This window comes from Egretta garzetta, unplaced genomic scaffold, assembly GCF_000687185.1.
Source record: "Egretta garzetta isolate BGI_Z169 unplaced genomic scaffold, ASM68718v1 scaffold504, whole genome shotgun sequence".
Taxonomy (NCBI): domain Eukaryota; kingdom Metazoa; phylum Chordata; class Aves; order Pelecaniformes; family Ardeidae; genus Egretta; species Egretta garzetta.
This window is the reverse complement of record NW_009259535.1, coordinates 1,296,220-1,313,938: the sequence shown is the minus strand read 5'-3', so window position 1 is coordinate 1,313,938 and position 17,719 is coordinate 1,296,220. Positions and strand designations below refer to the sequence as shown.

Sequence of the window (17,719 nt, the reverse complement as noted above, 5' to 3'; positions counted from 1 at the left end):
AAAACATCCTCCTTTCCACTTTCTTTGCCATATATGTTTTTCAGGGCTTCAAGTTTATGAGAAAATTGCTAGTATTAACATTATTGAAGACAGGGAAACCATTTTTATTTTGTTATGTATCTAAAGTGCTAATGAAAATTTATATTTAAAATCCAAAATAGTAAGTACAGAGATTTATGTAAGCATTAACCCATGGTAGGGGTATGCAAATCCTTTTTCATAAGCCAGCTTATAGCTAGAGTTTCTTCCAGGACAAAAAGACAAAGCATGCACAGGTATTGCTGCAATTAAATTCTGTCTGTTTCTAAAAGTGCCATATTACTTTACGCATTATGGCAGAGTCACAACACATAAAACATATATGCCATCATTTGAGATAGTCACTTAAAACTTGTGTTGTTAAAGAGATATTTTATGAAATTTGCTTACAATGTACATTGCTTCAGTTCCCTAGCACCCAAATTTAATGGAAAATTTGGCCTACTCTGTGTGGACTAGCATCATTGGGTTTCACTGTCATTTAAGATCCACCCCTGTGCACAGATCCAATCCTGACTCCTTTGAAAATCTCATTCTGAGACATTGTTTGAAGGAGGAGGTAAATTTGGCTTGAGTTGCTTTCTGGTTCCCTGTGCTGGTGGATTCTCATCCAGGAGAACCTTAATGTTTGGAAACTGATGTTAAAAAGGACCTCGGTTAGGAAAAAAATGTGCAACAGTGAGACTGTTTATGACTGCTTTTTAAAATGCCTCCTTCATAAATTTTTTTAAAATTTTCAATGTGCAGTTTGATTTCCTGGTGGGAAACAAAAACCATTGTATTTAGATTTCAGTATTCTCTGGATGAAAAAAAAGCTTGTTAGGCCTGGTGAGTCTGCATATGAATAAATAGAAATTAAAATCTGTCCAACAGTGAGACATCTGGCATCCTGGCCTGTATCAGGAATAGTGTGACCAGAAGGAGTAGGGAAGTGATCGTGCCCCTGTACTCGGTGCTGGTGAGGCCGCACCTTGAACACTGTGTTCAGTTTTGGGCCCCTCACTACAAGAAAGATGTTGCATTGCTGGAACATGTCCAGAGGAGAGCAACCAAGCTGGTGAGGGGTCTGGAACACAAGTCATATGAGGAGCGGCTGAGGGAATTGGGGTTGTTTAGTCTGGAGAAGAGGAGGCTGAGGGGAGACCTGATCGCCCTCTACAGCTGCCTGACAGGAGGCTGTAGTGAGTTGAGGGTCGGCCTCTTCTCCCTGGTAACAGATGATAGGACGAGGGGGAATGGTTTGAAGCTGTGCCAGGGCAGGTTTAGGCTAGACATTAGGAAAAACTTCTTCACTGAAAGGGTTGTCAGGCTCTGGAATGGGCTGCCCAGAGAGGTGGTCGAGTCCTCCTCCCTGGAGGTATTTAAAAGAAGGATAGATGAGGTGCTTAGGGACATGGTTTAGTGGTGGGATGTCAGGGTTAGGTTAAAGGTTGGACTTGATGATCTCAAAGGGCTTTTCCAACCAAAGTGATTCTATGATTCTATGATCTATTATTTTTTTCTGGACATCGGTGGGCTGATGGGTAATCTGGGGGAGTCAGTTGTGGCAGGTGCTCAACATAAAACAAACTTCAGTTACTCCTAAATGCAGTCATTATCATTCATAACTGACAGTTCACTTGAGTGCAAGCTTCACTGTACTGCCGGCTCGGGGAGACCCCATTCAGTCCTAGGCAAAAGCTGCATACTCACTGAACAGTCATAAATGACTCATTCCTCAGAACTGGCTTCATCAACAGAAATTGCTCCAAAACAATAGCTCTTTTTTTCCCTAGACTTGGCTCTTCCTGTCATTCCTGTAGATGAGTTTTTCTTCCCATGTGTGGTGACTCCCTAGATTTCCTTTCCTCATGATGTGTCAGTCCCAAGCTCAAGATCACTCTGCTGTTGGGTCTCAGCTGGGAGAGCTGTGTGCAAGCTGGGATAGCTTTTTACCTGGATGAAACATGGAAGGAGCCTTGTAAAACTGAACTAAAGCCAGATAGGTACAAGAGTGCTTTCATTTCGTTTCTGTGCACCTTTTTCTAAAGCTAATGAATATTTTATTAATCTTGCACTTTAATGAAACACATCCATTCTTCTCTTTAACCTTAGTATTTGTCTAGCGTTAATGGTGATGCCAGGATTCCTGGCTGGCCAGAGACCTGCTTGCTCCCCAGCAAGTGTGGTCTGTAGCTATGGGCCCTGCCTCCTGCATGGAGGGTTTCGCGTTCTCCCTCTACAAGATCCAAGGGAAGCCCAAGGTGGCAAGGCACTGCTTTGTTAATTTGCCTGGTCTAGCCTGAGATTGGGTTGCTGCTTGGGAGAGATGTCTTCCAGTGCGGAGGATTAGCCCAAGTATTTGTGGCCAAAGGTAGAGGAGGGAGAGAGCTTGAAATCCAGAAGTCCCTGTCAGTTTGTGTCAACATCCTTATGACGTGGGACAATACAAGGATCCTACAGCCTGAAAACTTTGAGTACAAATCGTGCAAAAGGTGTTCATGTGCCAGTCTGTTGACTCAGCGAGCTGAAATATAAATCGGTGTCAAAGGCAGTAGTGGAAGTGCATGAACAAAGGTGATACTGAATTTGCTTTAATATTGCATGAAATAAGGTATGGTTGGACTCAATGATTTTAAAGGTCTTTTCCAACCAAATAATTCTATGATTCTATGAAATTATGTGGGTACAGAAACATTTTCTCAGTGCCATCCCAGACTCAAATAGTTTTCTTTTATGGTGCATGTCCCGGGATTCCTAGTCACATTTGAATGTATGTTTTCAGTTAAACAACTATTTATTACATGTTTATCAGTTGGCATGTACCATGCCTTAGGACTGATAGGCTATACTTACTGTCTTGAACATCATCATGGGATAGCTGTTGTTACTTTTTTTTTTATGATGGTGAAAATTCAAGAAGCATACTTGCCATGAGGATTGTTAGCATGGATAACTGCAGATAACATCAAATCCCTCATAATTTAATACTCAAGCAATAACTAAAGGACATTTCTTCAGCTTCTCTCTCTTCCTGCAATAACATTTTTAAGTGTGTGTGGTCATAATAAACCTGCCAAGCTCCTCCTGCCTTGGGAAGTATAAAAAATATGAATTATCTGGAAATACCAACAGTAGCATTCAAAGAATGATGCGTCTTTCCTACCCTCAAAATACATACCCCAGTAAAAGTACATCTGGTATAAAAGTTCCTACCGATTTTCAGCCCTGGCAAGGCACCAACATAGCATCTCCCTTCATAAAAGAGGAATGTGGCACAGAGCCTTGTCCTGACTAATAATACAGTTGTCCTTCCTTACACCTCTCTTTGGTTTCAGTTAAGTTCTGTGGAAAAGGGCTTGCATTGGGCAGAATCAGAGTTGGCTGTGGGCCAGGTTCTTTTCTCGCTTCAGGAAATTTTGGGTGGACTTCCTTTGAATTACTAGCATAAATGAGAGGGAGAACCAAAGATCTGAAAAGCCCAAGTAATGCATTGGTTCTACTAAATGTTCCTACCAGTACTCAGCACAGGACAGTGCTTGAGTAAGTACCAGGCATCTACTTAAACAATGTCTTCCAATTCCCAATTTTCTTTCTGTTTAATGACAGGTTGAAGCCATTTATTACTTTGCTGTGGGTGATGTTCCAGTGGAGACAAAGCAGCTACTCCTTGAGAAGGTTTCTGGTGGCCCCTGTCCAGTCAACACTGTATCTTTCAATGCTAGGGAAGATGAAACTATTATTTTTCTGAAAGAATTGAGCCGCTTGGCCTCTGGCAGGTATGACAAAGAAAGAAACCCAGTAATGGTTTCAGTACTTGTAAAGTGCTTTGCTGCTAGGAAGATGTCTGAATGTAATCCCTGTTTTGCTCATGAGGAAAATGAGACAAAGCAATTCAGTAAGTGAACTGAGAAAACCGGGGAAATAGTCTAAGAGATATGACTAAAATGCGGGACCTACTCGAACAGACCAGCTTCTCTCCACATATGTGCTCACTGGCTTGCAGAAAGGCCATTCCTTTTTTTTATATCCTAGATCGTCTGTCATCTGCTCTTCTTTTGAAGTCTGAATAATTGTTCAGGGGAAAGGGTCACACCATGAACTGAAAAAAGTTTTTATTGTGTTGCTTTGTACTCTGGTAGTATCCACAGGCACCAGCAAAGGATCTAGAGTTTTGTCGGATCGTGTGCCATACAGACATGCACTGAAAAGGTAATGCCTGTCCTAAATGGGCAGTCTCTGGAACAACAGAAAATCGATGTGGTGTTATCCATCGGGCCTGGTTGTGTGGAAATGCATTCTGTACCGTGCTGTCCAGCATCTATTTGGTATGGTTGGTGGAAACTGATATATTCCTGGGAATCAGCCGTGTGGTGAGAATCAGCCTTCACTAGAAAGTGATAATAAAACTTCAGTCTTGATTCTGATATTGAAATAAGGAAAACAAATGAACAAACACAAAACCCCGCAATACCAAACTCATGCTGAACAGCAGGAGGGCAGTAGGAGCCAGTAGGTGTTTGTCTGCTTAACAGAAGTCACCGTACAGTTACAGAGCTGTGAAATGGCTGCTAGCTCCTTCTGTTTCACTGTTGTTTGTGCAAGAGTGGGAAGACCTCCAACAGTAGAAATCTCCCAAATGACAGCAGAGTAATTGGTAAGATGGCAGCTGCTGAGCTCTTTTATAGCCATCTGTGTTTAGAAGTAGCTTTTAAGAGATGGAGCATCTGCCAAAAACCAAGACTGTGGGAAAGTGTTATGTTTGCTCTGGACCGATGTCTGTCTAAAATGACTGTGGTTGTTTAAAACCGTGGTACCTCCATGATACCAGGTACATTGCCAGTCACCATTCTTCATTTTCTTTTGGCAGTGTTTTTACCTCCTTTATAAAAGGAAAGTGAATGTTTCTTGTATGGTAGAGAAAGAGGCAAGAAGGGTTGTGGCAGGGAGCTGAGAGGAATCATTTTGTTTGATATGATTCCCGCTATCTTTCTTTTGCATGAGTCTAGCTTTGGTGCAGAGGCTTATTGGGCCAGTTAATATCTTGCTGGTAGGTATTTGCCCCAATAACTGTCTGTAAGTTTAAGGCAGCTTTCCCATAGGAATGGCCAAGTTTGTGGGCTTTTCATGGCTAGAGCCTGTTTCTAGTGTAGTTTTGTTTTAGAAATGCATCTTTTGCCTGCTCTGAGAGCTTTTCTGTTTTGACAGTGAGGGTAAATGAAGTCTGCTTGACTTCCTGATTTGTATGCTGATAATGAAATAAATGTTCCTGTTGAGCTTTCAACTGGGAAGATAATCTGATAAAAAGGTGTTAGTGTCATCTCAGACATCTCATATGACATGCTTGCTCAGCATGTTAAAAGCATTAATTAAAAATAGATTTCCTGGAGATTGAAAAGGAAGGTGCCTCAGAGTGAATGATACCAATATGAAAGGGTGTTCTTCATAAGACTTCAGAATGTACATAAATATATATAAAAGGGTTGATAGTGTTATAGTTGAAGGTTGAATAGATAAGCAAGTAATTCTGAATTTGCACACCACTATGATCTTTCATGTGTGACATACATCTCGTTAAAATTAGGAAAGTATTTATGTAGTTTACATACTGGTGAAAACTCATTTTGTATTACAGATTCCATGCTTTTGCTGAGAAGAATGCCTATAGAGATGCTACTGGACCTGCACTAAATTGTGAAGAGGATGGAAAAGGTCTAATTGCCCTGAATTCCAGAAAAGTGAAAGGGCGAATGCCACTAGGTAGACAATATGAAACCCAAGATGATAGTTATTTTCTCAGTGAGGTTTCAGAATAGAAATGTAATATAGGAACTTGCTAAGCATAAAATCAAAGGAAGGCTTCTGTAGGCATGGGTGGGGTAAGGACAGAACCGGTCAAATGGAAATTCTGTGGGTGGGAAGGAGAGGGAAAGGAAAAGAGAGAAGTGAAGAGCAGAGGATGTGCATGTGAGAACGAAAGAGAAGTGAAAAAAGGGAGAACAACATTTATTTAGGCAGATGAAGAATAGTACTGGCGTGCTTATGCCAGTGACCTTGTGCAAATGTATAGAGAAATGGCAGAAAGGAAGAGGAATAGTGTGGAAGACCATCTGAGACAACAGCCACATCAATACAGGCCAAGTTCATACATAATATAAGGGCATTAAATCCACATGAGGTTGACTTGCTTCCCTCAAGATCTGAATTTGTAATAAAGACAGGCAACAAGCACAGTAAAATAACTGTAAGTGCAAAGAGGGGGAGGAAAGCTGATAAAAAATCAGGAGGAAACAAATAACAGAAAGACAGAGTTTTACTGGGACATGAAGCTGGGCAGAAAGCTCTCAGGGTGTTTCTAAGTAGTCACAGTGCTACTTCCTCTGGGTAAGTCAGCCTTACTGTTCACTGGGACTGGACTGGGGTTTCAGCCAGGTTGGGAGGAGACCAGCTGTGGTGTGAAGTGAGGCTGTGTATGTCAAGTCTGATACCTTCATCAGCAGGACATTAAATTAAAAACCAATTTCTTTTAAATATCAGGAGGCATAAGACCTCTTTATTCTAATGGCTTACACCCCCATTATGCTGGGAGGCATTATTGTTGTCCCAAAGGTAGAACAGTGTTATCCTCTTCTTACTGCTAGGGAATGTTTGGCATAAGATGGATTTAGTGACTTGCTTAAGGTCATTTGTCAGTCTTGGACTAACTGGCCCATATTTCCTGGGTTGTAGTCTAGTTCCTTGTGTAATTACCTATCCTTCACTAGGACCGTGATTATAAGAGTACGAGAAAACCATAGCAAGGGGGCAGAAATAAGGGAGTGAGGTGTCACTTGTTTTTTTGCTTTGTGAAGCCTCACCCATGCTGGGTTTAGAAACCATCAGCAGAGTATGCTTCAAAACCCTCTCTCTCATTTTGTTCTAATTCAGAGTATAACGATTGCCTTCAATCTGCTAGGAGTGCTTCCTTGCTGGACCCCGTTTGGGGGTGTGCGTGGGGGGGAGCTGGCTTCCTCTTCCCCCGGGGCAGTCAGCCTGTTTCAATAGATGCGCCTAGAGCTCCTGTATGACTGAAATTACTTCCTCACCACTGTTTCTAAAGCTGAAAGCTGAATAGCTTTAATTGCTCAAAAGGGCAGTAATCCCCTTGAAGGGCATTGTCTGTTGTGTGCTATTGCTATTATGGAGTAGAATTTACACATTAAAAAGGAACACAATTAGCTTTCTGCATTTACTGGGTATTATAAGCACAGTTGTGACATCACCGGCAGCCAATCGGAGCGTTTCAGTCGTATGCAGAATCTAAAGTTCTTTCAGAAAAGAAAACACATTGGAGACATTATTCTGGTCTGTGTCTGATGTCTCTTGTTTCAGAGACTCCTTCAAGGGTGTAGAAGGCAATAATAATAAAAGTGTCGATTACTCACTAATGGGCGCCAAAACTGGTTCTTGGATGTGTGGCGTAAACTATACAAGGAAATAAATAGAGAATGAACCAGAGATTTTATCTTCCAAATGTGGTGTTTCTTGAAAATAAGGGGAGGCACAGGAATATTTTGGTTATGTTTCTTTTTGTACCACAAACACAACAGCTGGAAACTGAAACTCATCATTATGTTTTATGGACTGGAAAAGCTGTTTTAAGGGCATCTGATAGTTTTCTGGGTATCCACTGAAATACACGATATCTTCATGTTCACTCTTTTTCATCTGCTTAACCAAAACAAGTCGGAAATGAACTATTTAAAACTTTAGATAAGAGCTCCATTCTCCCCTGTTTTGCATCCTGAGCAGTCATTTAGAAAGCAAGTGTGAGAAACTGCCAGATTTGAATTTTTTTTTACACTCATTTTGAGTGGGTGCTCAAGATCAAAACAGGTGTAAGCCAGTAAAGAATTAAGGCCCTTATGTTGGCAGACTCAGATTTACTTAAGGCAGATAAATGCTTTTACATAAAGCCTAATTTCACCAATGTGGTGATATCTTCTCATCCAGCACTGATTTTCCTGTTATCACTTCTGCCTACATTCTTTGTGTAGCTTCTTCATCTGCAAAAAGCTGCAGAATTAAGCAATTCTGTTATGTAGTTAAAATTACAAGTGGAAGGGAGGTGAAATTTTAAGTTGGAACTTGAAGACATAGGAAGCAAGAGATTGTGGAAGCTGTGGAGAAGGTTGTTGCCGAGTCATCTGCTTGGAGAGACATGGAGATAAGTGCTAAATTGGACTTGAAAAAAAATGGTGTTTTGAACTAGATCCTGAAATGAATAGCAGATCCCCGTTGGCTGAAACAGAAACAACACTAAATCTCTGCACGGTGTTTTTCTGTGTGGTGGAATAGATGAGCCAATATGTGTCAAGAAAATGCAAATGGACTGAAATCAGGATTTGACTGATGTGACAAATGCAAAGAGGGATGTGTCTGACCTCCTTGTAAACAGTGTAAGGCTGTAGTCTTAGGTGTGCTTGATTTTCCACATTTACCTGATGGTCACAGGGAAATTTTCAGGTTGCTGGGTGTAAAATGGGAAGCATAAGAGAGCCAGCCTCCTGTATGACATTGAAGTCAATGAACTCTGCACTGTTTATGTACACAGACATGGGAGAGACTGAACCCTCCCTTTGGAGACCCAGGATAATGACTTAAGAGTAGCTACTTTGCCTACAAACGATGGCAAAGATCATTGCCTCTGCTTTTTCCTTACATGTGCTTTCTCTAGTCTTAGCAGCCTAACCTTGGCCCTGCAAATCTCTTTGCTAATGTGTAGAGAGTGATGCAGATAGCTGCTCTGCAATACCACATGGGATACAAAGTTCATTTGCTTTGTCCGTTTGCCCAGTGGGAAAGGGGCAGGATTGGGCTGTGGTGAGTTTCAGCACTGTGTGACCTGGCAGGTACGCAGGTAAAGCTGCGTGCTCCCCTCCTGTGCTCCTTTGTATCTCTAGTCATTCCCCTCTAAGTGGGGATTTTACAAATCAGCGCTTGAGGGAATGTTGCTATGTTCTGCTGCCACGTAGAGGCTGCGGAAGGGACCAGCAGTGAAAAAATGAAATTGCCCATCTTGCCTTGCAGGCAAATGAGGTTTAAAATAGACCTTATTCCCTTATATTTGGATTTTCTTGCTTCCACAATCTAACTCAGATAATTGGAGAAGTAAGAAATGCTTCTGTTCTTCATGAGTTGCTTTTGCATTGGTATTTGGTATTTGCTTGATGTTTCAAAGTTATTGTAGATTTTGCAGGCTTTTTTTTTTTTTTTTTTAATATGGTCTTTTTCATTCAGCATGATTTGTATCTTGAGTATGAAATCAAATGGGTTACAGTGCCTTGTTGAACTGGATGAGTTTGTCTGCTGGGAGGTAGGTGTGGGAAAGCTACTTCTTTTAAGAAGCCTGACTGTTAAATAATTGGGAAATGGAAATGAGGGTGGTTATGAGTTTCCCTGTACATGTGCAAGTGTGTTTGTGTTTTTGCTTAGACCTACTGTCTTGCTTCTTTGATTCACCAGTGTCAGCAAAACGCTTCTGCCCCTCTCCATAGGCTCTCCCCACACCCTTCCCCATCCTCTTTCTCTTTTTCAGGGCGTCCCTCCTCCAGAGCAGAAACGCCACTGAGGTCAGGGCATGTCTGAAACGTGGCCCAGCATGAGGTGCTCTGCAGGGTCACGATGGCAGCGGCGAGAGCCAAAACCAACCAACCGTGCTCGGTTCCCTCGTGCGTGTCTGGTGGCCGCCCTCTTGCTGTTGCCGTGTGGCAGTTTTTGAATCAGAACCAGGGGGTCCCCAGGGGTCTGGCCGTTAAACCGCCAGCCAGGGTGGCTGGGGGCAGAGCGGGGGGGTGCTTCATGGTGAGGGGGACAGGAGGGGCCCTCTCCCTATGGGGATAAAGCCATTTTTTGAAGATGAAGTCTTTTCTGGGATGTGGGCGCCTGAAGGCCTGCAAGAGCCAGGGGGCCTGGAGCAGTTGGTGACTGCACCCCCCAGAGGGCTGACTTTCAGTTGCTTTTTGGTTGGTGGCCCCCCAAAATGGCACAGCTGAGGTGCGAGCTCAGGGAATTTAAACCAAAGAGAGGTTTGTGCTTTCTTGCGTCATTTTTCACTGATGGGCTTGAGGGATGGGCCACAGGTGGAGAACTGCACCTGGAAGATACCATGCATTGTATGTGTATGTATATTTTGAGTTTGGGGGCTCAGTCTTCCCACAGCTTTTCCTTCCCACTCCTTGTTAGCTGGAGAGGACAAGAGGCTGAGGTGGAGGTGGGGGGTGAGCCTCCTGTGTAGAGAGAGAAAGTTGCTTCGGTTGTCACTGCTTGCAACTTGCTCTCCCAGTTGAATCCAGGAAAAACTGTTGCCAGATAAAAGGTTTTCTAAGCAACTTGACCTTCACAGTGTGCAGTTGTTGATGCCTGCATTTGTCCTGTGTAATAAGTGTCAAAAAACATACATGCTTTGAAAGTGCATGCAGTTTTACTTTGCTGTGCTGCAGCATAAATAAGGAAAAAATACCTTCTTTTGTAATACCAACTCAATCCACATATTTTACTCAGGACAGTAATAATAATCCTGTAAATCTGATGAGTCCATAGCATCAATTTAAGGGGAAATGAAGCAACACAGTGATATAATCAGTATTGTTTTAAAGGCAGTTGAAATACGGATACTTCTTTCAATATTTTCAAACATAATGTTAAAAACGTTCATAAAATTAAATCTGGATCCCAGTCTTTGATAGCTTATGGAGGATATCCAGATTTAGTTGGAGACAGCTCCACTGGAATTGCATTCTCAACAGTCTTACACTTAGAAATATGTGCATGTGTGGTGTGAATACATGTGTTTTGCGGTTTTAACTGTGACAACAGGTGTGTGTATATATATTCGATGGCTGACTACTCATCAGAAAACCTCTAGCTCCCTACTTGCTGGAATTTTGCCAGTGCTCAGATTTTGTATGTTTTGCATTTCTGGGGAGGGATTGTTTGTAAAAGAAAAGTTCACTTCTTTCTGAAGTATTTGAAGAGAATACTTTTCTTAAACTTAAAAGGTAATGATAACAGGCTGAGGTTTTTTCTCCCTTTTGTGTTTTATTTTGTGGAATGATCTGCTTTACTACAGCTTTTTGTGGTTTAGGAAATGTTGATCTTTGTCCTCGTGGCTGAAACAGATGTTTTTGAAATGCAGGAAGGTCCCAGGAGATGGCAGTGTACCATAACACATTTCAAAATATTTCTTGGAAAGTAAAAGCATTTCACAATTAAAATTGAGTTGTTATTTTATAAAATGTTCATATTATTATTTCAGGGAAGTTTATCAAAGAACAAAATGATCAGGTTTGTTTGTTTGCTGATAGCCTACTTTAGTAGACAAGTTTGCATGTCTTATCTTTTATACAGTGAACCACCACTGTATATTAACTGAACCACTAGATGATAAGATACAGTTTGCCTTGTTCAGCATCTTTATGTGCAATTCAGTAACAGATTGTAATCTGCAATAGATTGTAGTCTGCATCCGTGGTTAGGATAGCTCATGATTCAGTTTCTTTTATATTTTTACTGTACCAGTACACAGTTTTTCTGTATTGTCCTATACTGCAATTTAAACTCTGAGGCTAACCTGATTTAACACATTTTTAGTAGTGTCCATACTGCTTAGGTATACATGATGCCTCAATTTTAGTAATTTTACTCTACTAAATAAACACATATTTTAATGTTTTTAATCAAGACAAACATATCTATTGAGATTAAGAAAACCTTGTATCAACTCCAGCTTTGGATCTTTCAAATTTTTTGAGAATATACCCTGAGAGTAAAACATTTTTTAGCATTTATTTATGACTGTAGAGAATTGTTAGGATGAAAATAAATTTATCTTAGCAAAATTTTACCACATACTCTTCAGGAGAAGAAGATTTCATGTTAAATATAGGTATTTATGTACTTTAAGGGAATTGACAGAGTTGATGATATCTTCTCTTTAAAGTTTCAAAGTTGGGTCTAATATTTGGAGCCAGGTTTTGCAATGAAGTCCAGGGGACAACAAGTGAATTTCTCTGTGGAGTTTCCTTATTATTATCTGAGAGTGTTAAAAAAGATTTGTTCTGTTGTGAGAACAATCTGTGGCCAACTCTGGAGGTTACTTCCACCAGGCTAAGTACCTCTCATGTCCTGGTGGTGGCTTTAAGCCCTTTTTTGAAGTCTATCAAAGAGCACTTGTCACTGCAATGGGACCTCAAGAATACAAGGTTATATGGCAACATCTGGATGAACCCAATGATTTTGTGGTAATTGAGGAGTTGTAAAAAACAGAAATTGTCTCAAAATGTCAAGTTCTTTTTATGATTTCTTTTGCAGTAGCTGGTGTCCGTGAAGATGTCTTTTTGATCTGGAAGGAGTTAGAGGAAGCCAGGAGTACAGTGAGACAAGTTCAGAAAATTTTATCAGAATCTGACCAGCCTGCTTCTCGAGATGGTACCTTTTATGTTTCTTTCAAAAGAGTTACCATTATATTCATGATCAATATATTATTTGTGAATAGTTTTGATTACATGTCAATTTGGGGATGATTTTCTCAGAAATGTCTATATACAGGTAGCACCTATACCTGGCATCTGAACTTAGGCTTGCTTAAAACTTCCCATTAAAAAAGTCTGTTTACTACTGCTTAAACTTGCTCAACTTTAACAGCTCAGGCTGAAACACACCACTTTTAGTTCACCAGTGACTAGGCTTACGAAATTGCCTAGGTTTCAAGATTTTGAAATTAATTTTTTTGTGGTCTCTCCCTCCCTGCCTGGGCCAGTAAATCCTTAACTTTATGCTACACTGTGCTGGGGAAGTACTTCATCTCTCTCCCACCATGGTCTTCTTGGGATAGCCTCCACCCTTGTAGCTAGTTCATTTCCCTAAAAGGGAAAGAAGTGTGGGTTTGAATTCTCTTAGTCAAAGGAAAAGGACTGAAACTGATTCTGGATTAGTGCTCTGACAACTCTTGTGTTAAGAAACATGGAGGAACACCCACATTTGTTCATTAAACTAATAGTTCCCACCCTTATGTTTGGCCTAGAACATTATCGATTTGTTGGTAGCGCAAGTCATCAGTGAATTTGTGTAGCTCCAGTATTCATTTAGCAGTGCAATTGCTTTTGCTTTGGCTAGATGGAGGCTGGGGCCAGATGCCCTTTTCTGGATCACCTGCTGAGGAAGACTATACAGTCTGTTGGTCAGTCACCTGAACTCTCAGTGGTGTATTGTAGGGTGGTGATGGTGAATATCTGAAGCTGGGAACTTTCTCTGCCTGCACTGGGTTTGAACATCTGTCAATAACATAACTCTGCAGGACTTAAGCTTGAGTTTGTTATTCTGTGAAGGTGTAGTACAGTTTTTATACTGATATTAGCATCCTCTGAATTAGCAGGACTTCCCATATGTAGGTAAACATCTATACTGTAATGCATATGAACAAAAAGACCATATTAAAGCTGTGACGGCAGACCTAATTTCAGTGTTTATTTATGTGCTCCTGACTGTGCAGCTTTCATGTTCTTTTAGTGTTTGTCTTCATAAATAATCACTTCATAAATAAATTAAAAGAAATGAAATTACAGCGTGATTTATTCTGTCAGTTCTTCAGCATTATTTGTCTGTTGCCCATTGATCCAAATAACTGCAGTCTTTCTGTTTGCCTGCATTTCTTCCTGGTTTTGCCTTCCTGATCTCTTTAAAATGCTCTGCTGTAACATGTAGTTTGTTCTGAAGATTGCAATGTTCTTCAGGAGAAGAAACAGAACAAAAGAGACACATTTTCTACTGACTCTCCAGATAATGCGCTAGGTACCTGAACCGAGACATGACTTTTTACATAAAGCATGTGGAAGAAAGAAAAGGACAGTTTTCTTTTTAAAATGATGTGAGTGCATTTGTGGCACTTGGCACCCTGGCTGTTCTAAGGACCACAAGCAATCAGAAAGCAAATGTTTCCAGACGAACAGGCTCCAACCCCTCACCTGCCCTGATGCTGGCTAATCTCTGTGTGTGCTGAGGTGGTAGATGTCTCCATAGGTTTGCTTACAGGCTCAGGATCTCAATACTGTTGTCACTGTAGCTGCATCTGAACAGAGTAGACATTTATACTACCTAGGTCCACCGAAATTAATGTGTGACAAAATAAATTCACTCTGCTATGAGACCCACTGCTGAGTCATTTAGTTTAGGTGTGGTTTATTGAGCTGATGGTGAGTGAGTGTAGAGCCCTGTATCCTATTACCAGTATCCAGAGAGGTGCGGTGCCCAATCTTAAGATGGTCCTTACAAAACTTCTGAGACAATATGATGTAAAAGGGTAAACATAAGAACAGTCATACCAGATCAGACAAAAAATACCCTGTTTCTTTCAGTAACAATTAAAAATGCTAAACTGAGGGTATAGAACTAGAGAAAATGTCAAGATGGTACACAAGTGGTTTGTGACCTGGGATACATGATGCAATATTCAGCCTATAAATGTAAAATCCCTTGCAGAGACATTGTAGTCTGTCTTTTACTTTAAATGGCCTTCTCTGAAAAAGACCAATGTCAATGTTAGCCTATGTTCTCAACTGTATTTTCAATTATATCTTCTGTTGTCTCATTTTCTTAAATTATTCTCCTTGAACTTAGACATCTTTTACATGAATCTTTTCTGGCATTTTGTAATTCAACCAGTATGAAGGTTGAGTGAACCTTTATACTACTAAGAATATTCCCTTTATATGTTGATCCTGTAGCTATTTATTTTGTTTGCTCTCTGTTTTCTGATGGGTTTGCTCCATTTACAAAGGAATTTATTGTGAAGAAATGCTTGATGAGAACCCTCCCCCCAACAAAGTAGAGAATATTAAAAATCAGTCAGAAATATCCTCTCAAGCCAAAGCTGTCAGTGAAGAACACATTTGAAAATTTTGGCCACAGCATCATGGCCTGTTTTTGAAAATACCTTATCCAAAATGAACCATGTTATACAGGAGGTTTTGTTTGTTTTATTTTCTTTATTAGCAACCAAAGCTGATCATCCGTTACAAAAGCATACATCTGACAAATATTTGTCTTCTGAGAAGTGGTTGCAGAAGTATGGCTTGAAAGCTCAGAAGCTCACACTGTACGATGCACTGGCTGATTGTACTTTTCGCCATGCAGATGGGATTGTTGACATAAAAACTAAACCAGAGGATGAATGTTCACAAACTGATGCTGTGAGTATTGTTAATTTTCCTTCATGTCCTGTGACTTGATGGATTTTTCTTTTAAAACTTGAAAGCGTGACTGATAGCTGAATTTATAATAAATTGTATGTTCCGTTATCTAATTTTTGTTAAAACCAGCTTATTAGTGGAATGAAACAAAGAAGGTCATAAATAAGATTGTTTCAAAGGGCTATTTGAAAATGACTGTTTCAAGGACTCCTTCCTGGTCTACATATCATCTGCAAGGGAGTATCAGGGCTGGCTTAAGCAGTGCCTTGTTCTATGTTTTCATGTGGGGTAGGGCAAAGATTGCTTGTCATCTTTATTTTTCCTGAGAAGAAGTGTTGGTCTCAGCTGCTCCAGTGTTTGCAGGTCCTTAAACAAATGTGGATTAATTTGTTTTCTATTTGTTTTTCTCAAGCTCTACCATTATACTGTTTGATAAGCTTCTGTTCTTGCTAGCTACAAGAATAAAAACAGTTTCTATTGACTTTGCTAGGAGCAAATTCTGTGACCACATTATCCTATGGCTATTTCTGCACCTGATCATGTGAAACAAGCATCTACCTTTGAAGTTTGTTCACCAAATATTAAAGTCACTGCTCAATAATCTGTTTTGGAACATGAGATGTGTTTTTCTTGGCTGCAGGAGACTAAAAGGAAGGTAATTCATGCAAAATACTGTGACAAGTTTGTACATACCTTCTGGAAAGATGGATCTGTAGTTCACATATATGTTAGTACAGAAAAGTATAAGCAGTATGAAGAGAAAATGAGGACGGCTCTCAGACAAGTGGAAGGAAGGTTAGTGTTCTGTCATGTAAAATCAGTGCATTATTTTGCATTGGTGTTGAAATGTTTGACATTTTCTGTCATAATAAGCTGAAGTGGTTGGTAAACTGCCAGTAGCAGTACTAAGCCAGAAATCCATTTTAGAGTCTTGTGTAGGATTTCTTAGTAGCCATATAAGAAAACTGATGAACAGTTTTATCTTTTGTTCTCCTTCTGGAACATAAATGTGAAAGTCAGTCTGTATGTTACTGAAATACTGCTGAAAGTGCCAAAAAACATTGGGACATAAGGTGGCAGAGACCTTCTAGAATCCTCAATAAAACTTGGTAAACATTCATCCTTTGGACCTAGGTCTCTTGTGATACCTCTGACAGCAAGTAGCACAGCTTGGCTTGTGCCCATACTGATAATGGTTATCTGCCCTTTTTGCAACGTTGTGTTGAAGACAAGTTCAAACAGTCTAGACCAGAGTCAGGGCATGAGCTGTTAAGTAATGCATGTGATCAGAAATTCAATGCTCAAGCTAGCTCCCTAGTTTACTTTTCTGCAGATGTATAGATACACTCTTAGATTTTGTAGTGCATCTACAAAAAAGTAGGCAATCATCAATCTGAGGGCCTGATTCATCTGTCCTAAAGATGCCCTAAAGTAAATTTGCTTTTATGTCTACATTAGGAGAAGGAAACTTTCAAAATGGATATTGTAGAACCAAGAGAAAGAATAGATGTTACCCTCTGTTTTGTATATTAGGACAATGACATGTCTCACTGAAAAAAGCAGGATGTGAGTTTTCATTTTATTGCTGCTTCTCTACCAAAAGTATAACAGCCTGATTACATTTAACAGGGTCAGACAGAGTTTTGTTATTCCTTTTATTTTATCTTTGTTTCGCTGTATTCAGGATAACATTAACATATCCTGAAAGGAAATTTTGAGGTAAAGGATTTTGGTGAGTATATATTTTTGAAATCCAAGCCAAGATTATGGGTTTGCTGTTTTGAATGGTTCATGTCATTGTTAAAAAGTTTTGCTAGACCTTATCAAGCACTTTGGGGGAAATAACCAATGGCAAAATAGCTATCAGTAGCAAATGTAATAGGATCCTTTAAGTTTCCATGATATAATTTTTTTAAACCTCTGTGGAGATGAGTAATATTTTTCCCAGGGCCATTAGATTTCATCTGCTAAACATCTCTGTTTCAGAGTAGACAAGTAGTTTATGACTCTCAAGGGAAATCGGATTTGGACCTGCTGCAGCCATTACTGAGGAAATGTTCTTGTACACAGCAGTATGTATGCACGTATTTAACTGGCAGGCATGCTTAAATTCTGTTTAAAATATAAGACTAAGTCTGTCTCTAAGGCTCAAGGTCAGTAAAGCATTGAAGCATCTGTGTTATATTAAGACTATTCAAAGTGCTCAAATTCCTTGCAGACTAGGTTCTCAAATGGTTTCCTGAAAAGAGAGGCATGTTGCCATATGCTTAAATGATTTCCTGAGTTCAGGCTGGAGAACAGTTACAGGGGCAATAGTTATAGTTACTTCCACGTGTGATTTCCCAGCTCAAACTACCTGATAATTGACTTTAAAAAGATGCTCTATTGCTTTGTCTGTTTTGTCTGTCTCCAACTGAAACTGAGAAATAAAAACGCCTTGTGTTGTTATGTAGTGACAGAGGATTGGTTCATCA

At 40.1% G+C, this 17,719-nt stretch overlaps 1 protein-coding gene across 1 annotated transcript in view; it reads left to right on the top strand.

The window, feature by feature from the left end:
* VWA3B (von Willebrand factor A domain containing 3B) overlaps window positions 1-17,719 on the top strand; it is a 69,210-nt gene that overhangs the window by 8,801 nt on the left and 42,690 nt on the right. The window contains exons 6-10 of the mRNA XM_009637656.1: window positions 3,628-3,797; window positions 5,654-5,778; window positions 12,370-12,486; window positions 15,049-15,245; window positions 15,886-16,040. Of these exons, the coding sequence (XP_009635951.1) occupies window positions 3,628-3,797; window positions 5,654-5,778; window positions 12,370-12,486; window positions 15,049-15,245; window positions 15,886-16,040 (764 nt within the window). The remainder of the gene's footprint in view (window positions 1-3,627; window positions 3,798-5,653; window positions 5,779-12,369; window positions 12,487-15,048; window positions 15,246-15,885; window positions 16,041-17,719) is intronic.